The sequence below is a fragment of the Fundulus heteroclitus genome, chromosome 13 (assembly GCF_011125445.2).
Source record: "Fundulus heteroclitus isolate FHET01 chromosome 13, MU-UCD_Fhet_4.1, whole genome shotgun sequence".
Classification (NCBI taxonomy): domain Eukaryota; kingdom Metazoa; phylum Chordata; class Actinopteri; order Cyprinodontiformes; family Fundulidae; genus Fundulus; species Fundulus heteroclitus.
This window is the reverse complement of record NC_046373.1, coordinates 27,968,391-27,976,875: the sequence shown is the minus strand read 5'-3', so window position 1 is coordinate 27,976,875 and position 8,485 is coordinate 27,968,391. Positions and strand designations below refer to the sequence as shown.

Genomic DNA, 8,485 nt, shown 5'->3' with positions numbered 1-8,485 from the left:
TACAAACCTGTTGGTTCATGTTTTCATCAAAATTTTCTCTACTAAGTTAAAAGGCTGAAAAATAAAATGGGTAAATTCTTCTTGCATTGTCGTTTTGACTCCACAGCGGGTTTTTTCTGTCTGTTGGTTTTCAACAGCTAGGATACCTTTAAAAGGAATTATCATATAAAGTCCTAAATTGATTTTCTGGTTTCAACAAACCACACCTCTTCACATTTTACAGATACTATCTCATAGACAAGGAAAGAAGAAACACCAAGTCATCATGTTTACTCTTTGGGATTTTAACAGTTCTAATCCTCTCTAATAAGTGACACGGATTTTTTAAATATCAGACCCAGGTTTCTAACAGATAAGGACAACATCCAACTAACCCTGAGCTTATTCAAAAGGGTAAGTTTTTTTGTTTGTTTGTTTTTTATGAGAAATTATATGAAGCATATTTAGCTACTCTTGTTTCAGTGAAATTTAGTTTCTGTTTTCTAGCGTGGACACTGTTCCTTTGTGTAGATTGTACTGTTTAGGATTTGTTTTCTGCTCCTTGTTTCCTTCATTAGGCCCGATTATGTGTGTATAAACTATGAGCCTGATATTCAAAAGGATTGTAAATATTAAAACAGGTGCAAACTAATTAGCGTGTGCAAAGCTTTGTTTCCAACTGCCAACAGCACCTGCTCCACAGAGGTATTAGATTGAGGCATCTAATTGATGCCTCAAACTAATTGAGTTTGAGGCAGCTAATTGATAATCTTTATGAGATCTTTTTAATAATGTTTGTTAACAACCTATTGTTAGTGCAAATTTATCAGAGGGGGGTATGCAAAGCAATTTATTAAAGCTGAAATCGATAGTGGGAGTAGTTTTTGCATCTATTTTTAGAACAATTGAAAGTCAGGTGCAAACTCGCACACATAAATGCCTCTGGTCCTTATGGCCAGAAAGAAGGCCTTGGTATTATGACAGAGAAAGAAATTTGGATTGTTGCGCAGCACGTTTTGCGATGAAAGGACAAACAAGGAATATAGTCAGTGTGAAGCCGGCTTTATCTACTGGGGACGCAGTCTTTAACTGAATGTATACTGAACTGTATACTGAATGATGTCTGTCAAATGTTCTCTGTTTATGTGTGAAACATACACTGTGAATTTTCTGCTCATCTTCGGGTTTTGATTCATCTTGTTATTCAATTCTGGTTTGACTCAACTTTAACTAATGTCAGTGCAAAGGACAAGCCTTTCATCACTGATGAATTTATGCACATTCTTTGCAGACTAAAACTCCCCAGAATTACAAGAATCCAACATTCAAGATGAACTTTAAAACAAGGCTGTTTATTTTCCTGCTGGCCATAACTGTTGTCGGGGTTCTCCTTAAGTCTGATTGTACGAATTGGCTCCAGCTAATGCACCAAAGCTTGTGTACTTGTTTTTCTCAAGATAATCTGGTGTTCATTCGTCATGTTGAGCCATTTCTCTCTGCAAAGATCAACATCTCTGGGGATGCTTTCATGTGGTGGAAGGTAAGCTATCACATGTCCAGCGAAGATTATAACTTAACTGGCATGTGTAAAATCATATATTGTCTAGTCAGGTCACTTTGATGCTGGGCTAACTCCAAACTATGTTTGATGTACTTGGCAGCACTTACAGGATGAACAACGTGACTTCCATTACTATAAAATGGTAGTTGAGAAGCTTTTTCAGATATTCCCACCCATTCCCACCTTTGGAAAATCCAGCTCAGACAGAATAAAAACTTGTGCTGTTGTGGGAAATTCTGTTAATCTGAAAGGATCAGGTTATGGACATCTGATAGATCTAAATGATGCTATCATAAGGTAAATGTGAAGTTTGTGACATAGAAAAAAACAAGAACATTTTCAAACCAAATTAATTTGCCTTTTTTTGCTGTTCAGAATGAACTTTGCTCAGATCCGAGGATATGAGGCTGATGTTGGGACTAAAACAACTCATCATGTCATGTATCCAGAGAGTGCTTCGGATTTAGATGACACCACCAAACTTGTGCTATTTCCCTTCAAAATACAAGATATTGAGTGGCTCATCAAGGCCTTTACTACAGGATTTTATGGAAGGTGAGTTATACCTTTAAAGAGCATATGTTAACATCCTTTCCTTTTCAGTAGTGTTTGGGCATACTGCTCACAAAAGTGTAGAAATATTTTTAAATAGAAAGAAATCATGTACAAGGCAGACAAGCTAAAGTGGCCAAAGTGATTTGAAAATGACCACAGTCATGTCATGCTGTGAGATAATTTCCTGCCTTAGATGTAGAATCGCTCACAGGAGGCAGAATGTACAGATCCAAGGTTATTAGATCATGGTAGTAGGTTGTATGTAGAGGGAGCATGGCAAATATATGAGTTCCATGACCGAAGATGGTGGATGTTTCAGATATAGTCAGTGACAGGGTTGGAGTTAAAATTCAGATTTTGACTTAAAGGTGCATAGCCACGTTATTTGACTTTTTTATTTACTTATACATCAGTAGCTCACTCTGGTTGCATGCAACATTTTTATGCAAGATTAACACGTCCTGTGTGCAGATTAGTTATTATTTGGGCATTTTAGGATTTGTTTTTTGCTCAATTTGTTAGTAAATAACAAATTAAACAAACATTTTTATTGTACTTGTGTTGTACTTCTTTTGTTATTTTCATTAACAAAGGAAGAACAACACTGCATGTACAGCAAGCATCTTCCAGCGAAACAATGCAGAATGGTTTGGTCTTTTTATAAGCATGTAACATGACTGTATACCTTTAAACCAGTGATACCTTTGACCTAGGTGGCAAAGAGAGTAAACAGGGTGAGCTAAGCAGAAATAAGCTTTTCACAACACTAATTTCTCTCAAAGAGAAACTCAGAATAGAAGAAAGAAATAACACATGGAGGCTTGACTCTACCAACAAGGCTGATCAACAGGCAAAACATGGTCATCCTGCAGAATAATGTGGAGAATACAGACAGGTGTGTAGTCTGCAGTGGGGCGCTACACCTTCCATTCAAGATCCTCTGTTTTGAGAGAGGCCTCAAACAATCAAACTCACAAATACATACACCAGGATCATGACAAATAAAATATTTTATTGTTCAAGAACTTTATCGCTTTGTGCTACATCACAAAGATTTACAAGTCTGGTGAAAAAATCAGTAAACAACTCTTTGATGAAGTGGTGATAAAATATATTCAGTGGTAATGAGAGATTTATTTTTATTTTTTTTGGAGAGGCTGGGGTCATTAGAAATCTATCCTCTTCACCTATTTGCTTGCATGAATCTCCCCAACTTCCCTGCCTACTGGTAAAAGTAGTGTGGTGCTTTTCTGTTTCAGAGAAGTGTGGCTACAGAGGCATTCTTGTGCGCCAGAAAATAACATTTTGATTTATTTACATTTCATACTAAAGATGAAATGAAATAAAGAACTTTTCTGTCATGTTGTAGCACCATGGAGCCCGTGGCATATAATAATAATAATAATAATAATAATAATAATAATAATAATAATAATAATAATAATAATACATTTTATTTAACAGCGCCTTTCTTGAAACTCACAGTCACTTTACAGACAATAAAAAATAAAAATACAAATACAGGGAACAGAAAAATATAAACAAACAGTTATGAAGAGGGACAAGAACAGTGTATTTACAAATAAGCAAGCTGGAACAGGTGGGTTTTGAGTCTGGTTTTGAACAGGGGGAGAGAGTCAATTCATATGCCCTATTGACTAAGATTTGTTTTAACTAGGGCTGGGTATTTTGACCAAAGTCCTGAATCGATGCGATTTCGATTCATACATCTATGAATCAATTAGTTTCGATTCGATCTGCTCTTACAATAATAAAAGTGGCTCAACTGTGTTGCGAAATACACATGTATTTTATTTTTTCACTTCACATTAAACAAAGTGCAAACAAAGTGCAGACTTGTAAACAAAACTGTCTCAAAAGTGCAAATTTGTATAAATAAAAGTATTTACTTTTTAATGAAACACTGCAATTTGCATCAAGGGATTTTCTATTTTAAGGGCCAAAAAATACTGGCAAATAAATACAAAATAAGTTGAACTGCTAAGTCAAATTATTGTCTTTCTTTTCACTTCTCATTAATTGTGAGATTCTTGTGGAGAAAAATAAGTTCATTCACATGATCTGTGCTTAGGCAGCTCCTTTTTGCAGTGACAATGTCACCAGCTGTTGAAAATACCCTCTCTGATGCAATACTGGTCCCTGGGACACAAAGATAATGCCTTGCAAGGCGAGCCAACAGTGGATACTCCCTTTCGTTTAACTTCCACCAGATCAAAGGATTTTCATTCAGCCCAGCAGGATTTTCAGCTTTGTATCTTCTAACTTCATCTTCAGCCCTTATTGCTGGAGTTTTCAGTCCCTGATCTTTTACTGTTGTTGAATAGACTGTCCCAAGGAGAGACTCCAAGGTGCTGGATTTCTTTGGCTTCTTGGGCAAAGTATCCTCAGCTTCTTTATCAGTATCATTGCCACCATCTTGCTGTTGAATTGGACAGAAAAAAAAAAGATTGAGCATAATTTAACTCTAAAATTAAGTAATGTTCTTTCTAATCCAATCTTTTAATCATCAATGAAAACACTCTTATTAAATCAAAACATTACTAAATACTTGCATCACGTGCAGCAGTGGCAGCCTCAGCCTGCAGCCTGGAGAAGGTGTAATTTTGTTCTGAAGCAGACAGGAATGGAAGGGCCTTAAAGCGAGGATCCAGCGCGGACGCTGCATACAAGGTGTCCTTTTGTCCATCATATCTTGGAAAAAAGGTGTAACAGTTTGAGTGAGGATAAGTACATGATGGAATATGGGTCACTGACTCCTACAACTGAAAAAGTAAAAAAAGGCACATAAAGTAAAAAATAAATAAAAATACATACCTTGTCCCCAAGTTATTCTTTACAGCAGCTTTTAAGTCCCTGACTACAGCGCTGTCTTCTAGGCTGGGGGTGAAGGCATCCTGAAGCAGGGTGAGCAGTGGGGCGATGACGGAAAGAGTTGGCTGCTTGTCCTCCGACATCGCCAATGTGGCTTCTTTCATCGGTTTCAACACCCGGACCAAATCCTCAGCAGTTGTTACATCTTCCTCTGTTAGGGTGCACAAATCCTTTTCATTCCTGCGCACGTCTTGAGAAAGGAGAGTAGCAGAGATGGCTGGTTGTTGCTCCAAAAAGCGCTCCAGCATGTCCAGTGCACTGTTCCATCTTGTCACCACGTCAAGTGTTAGTTTGTGCGCTGGTAGTTGAAGCAGCTTCTGTTTTTCTTTCAGTATGTAGCTTGCCGTTGTACTTCGGTGAAAGAATGCTGCTATACGCCTCACACGAGCAAGCAGACGTGACACAGCGGGGATTTTTAGACCTGCTGAGGCTAAGTTCAGCGTGTGCGCCAAGCAGCCGACATGCATCAGCTGCGTTATTTCCACTGCACGAACCATATTTGCAGCATTGTCCGTAACAACCGCTGGTTGTTTGCTGGTCAGCCCCCATGTCTGTATTGCCCCCGTCAACATTTCGGCTAGATTTGCAGCGGTGTGGCTCGAAGTAACTTCGGTGGTCTGCAGCACATAAGACGCGAGGCGCCACTCGTTATCGATGTAGTGGGAAGTCACCGTCATGTAGGATTGAGTTGACAGCGATGTCCATGTGTCACAAGTTATGCCGACTCTCTCTGCTAATTGCATTTTCATTTGGATGTCGTCTTTCACTCGTGTGTACATCATGGGGATAACAGTTTCTGTCAGATGTTTGCGTTGCACCATAACGTAGTGTGGTTCGAGCACATGAAGGAGCCGCTTGAAGCCTTCATTTTCCACTACCGAGTAGGGGCGTAAATCTTTGCACACAAAAGTTGCGATGGCCTCTGTTATCTTAATGGCCCGTGGAGAATCTGCTGGTAATGCAAGCGAGTCCCTCAATTTCATTTGTTTAGCTCCAGAAGGTTTGTTGTCGGATGTTAGCTTAGCATGATACCTTGTCAGGTGATTTCGGAGATTTGTAGTGTTTCTACAATAACTGACCTCCGCTTGACAGATCTTGCAAACCACTTTAGTTTTGTCCAGCACATCCTCTTTAGTTATTTTAAATCCAAAATGGTTCCAGACGTCAGACTTCAGTTGGGAGGGCTTGCTGAGCGGTGTGTTACTTGCGTCGGCCATTTTGCATTTGCCCACGCCCGCTCTTGAACGTCAACGTCACTCACGTCACTATAAAACTAATCGATCTCATTACCTACACATCGATTTTGTAAAATTTTACTGGAATCGATCCAACATCGATTAAATTGATTTTTTTACCCAGCCCTGGTTTTAACAGTAACAGAGAATGCATGGATGATGGTGTATGTGTGAATGGGAGTTCAGAAGAGTTCATTTGTTTTTGTGACATGTCGTACTGTTGTTAACAGATCAAATCCACCAATAAAATCCAAAATAAGAGCCAACAAAGACTTGGTGAGTACTGTGTTGAATGTAATGAAAGTGTTTTTTCTCACATGAGTAAGAAATACATCTGAAAGCTATTGTTAACAGGTGATGGTGATCAGTCCAGCATTTATGAGGTACGTTCATGAAATCTGGCTGCAAAGGAAAAGGGCATATCCGTCCACCGGCTTTATGGTCTTGGTTCTTGCCCTTCATGTTTGTGATCAGGTAAGTCTAGCCAGCTATTTCCCTTAAGAAGATTATGAAGTGTTTAGTTTTTGTAAATAACACAATAATATTGAAAAGAGAAAAGGTTATACTAAAGAGAATTAGAATCATTAGACTAGAGTACCAGAAACAGAAGAACAACAAATATAACTGGGCAGCATTTCCTTGTTAAAATTGCTTAGGCATATTTTTTATGTGTTTCTACTTTCTAGGTCAGTGTGTTTGGATTTGGAGCAGACAGTGATGGAAACTGGAGCCATTACTTTGAAACATTGAGAAACAAAAGACTAAAAACTGGAGTGCATCCAGGAGAAGATGAATATGCAATGATACAACTGCTAGCTAACAAAAAAACTATAAAATTTTATAAAGGTTTGTGATGTTTCTTTAAAGACTCTATTGACCCTAAAACGGAAAACATATTAGTTTTAAAGTGGAGTTTGAGTGACATCTTTATAAGGAATATGAACCTTACTTGCAGCAGAAAGAAGTCATACTGTGATAAAATTGTAGAAACCACATTGGGTCCACAAATAAAGCTATATTTAGCCATAGAGGTGCAAAGCACTACAACCTTAACAAAAGTGCTACAACTTTAAGGAAAGCACTGTCACTACAACATTAACAAAACGGAAGAGGTACATCCCAGTGGGAGACCTAAGAAATCGTTGATTGGACTATAGCTCGTTTTTATTAATTATGCTCTTTTTTTTAACTATGTGCGCTGTGTTTCTGTACCTCGGACACCCCCCCTCTTAGCAGCTGAACCTCTGAACCTCTACCAGCACTGAGGCACATGATGCCCACACTCTGCCGCAGCCTCCGCTGCTGCCAAGGGAGGGGGGGTATTAGAGGTAGACCCAATAATTTTATTTCCACAACCTTTGTTATGATGGTTGTATTGTTGTAACTGCAACAGATTTTTTCTTTTTTATGTTATTGTAGTTGATAATGAAACTAACGCTTATCATTAATCTATCCATGTTGGCCTCATTTGTAAATGAGGCGGAGTTTGATCAAGCCTAAAAGGTCCAACATTTTCCCCTCAGCTGCAACCCTTAAAGCATACAGGGATTCGCGCTGCGTCTTTACGCATGATCCAGCTGCTCGATTTTACCCTTGTGCGTTGCGCGCGAGGGATAAACAGTGGGGAAAATGCAAAAATAAAGACTGTAAAGGGCTCCTTTAGAGGGAAGAGAATGGATAAAGGGTCTGAGCTGAAGCTCCTGATGTTACAAGTTTCTTGAAATGACCCTTAAAAGTGCACACCTAAATTATATGTAACGTAATTTTGCGCACCTGAATTCAAGCCGAGGCACCACGCCCACCAAAGCGCCACTGGTTCTGTGTCGTTAAAAAGAAAAGAGCATGAAACACAGCTACTGACTCTACTATTGATTTTAATTGGGACATTTTGGTAGGAGTGGGAAGACATTAAATGTAGTGATGAGGCTGCCGCTGATAAAAGCCCCTGGGTCCGAGGGAAGGGAGGGGAGAGGAGCAGACCAGTTAGAGCGTTGAGATACAGAAACACAGCGCGCATAGTTAAAAAAGCATAATTAATAAAAACGAAACTTATAAACAGACTAAGTGGCTGTTTAAGACTGCATCTTACGGTTTGGATCACCGAGAACATTCATGTTTTTAAAAAACACAGTAAAGCCAGAATAACTTCCGGTTCAAAAGTAAAAACGAGCTGTAGTCCAATCAGCGATTTCTTAGGTCTCCCACTGGGACGTACCTCTTCCGTTTCCTTAATGTTGTAGTGCTTTCATTAAGTAATTTCCCC

The 8,485-nt window shown here is 38.9% G+C and overlaps 1 protein-coding gene across 1 annotated transcript; it reads left to right on the top strand.

Annotated features, from left to right (window-relative positions):
- The first annotated feature begins 290 nt into the window (after window positions 1–290).
- LOC118565542 (CMP-N-acetylneuraminate-beta-galactosamide-alpha-2,3-sialyltransferase 2-like) lies at window positions 291–7,299 on the top strand. Its single transcript, XM_036145962.1, has 7 exons — window positions 291–393; window positions 1,437–1,519; window positions 1,641–1,837; window positions 1,916–2,095; window positions 6,453–6,498; window positions 6,577–6,696; window positions 6,909–7,299. Exons 2-7 carry the CDS (start codon window positions 1,508–1,510, stop codon window positions 7,074–7,076), a joined length of 723 nt encoding a protein of 240 aa, XP_036001855.1. The 5' UTR covers window positions 291–393; window positions 1,437–1,507; the 3' UTR covers window positions 7,077–7,299.
- The last annotated feature ends 1,186 nt before the right edge of the window (window positions 7,300–8,485 follow it).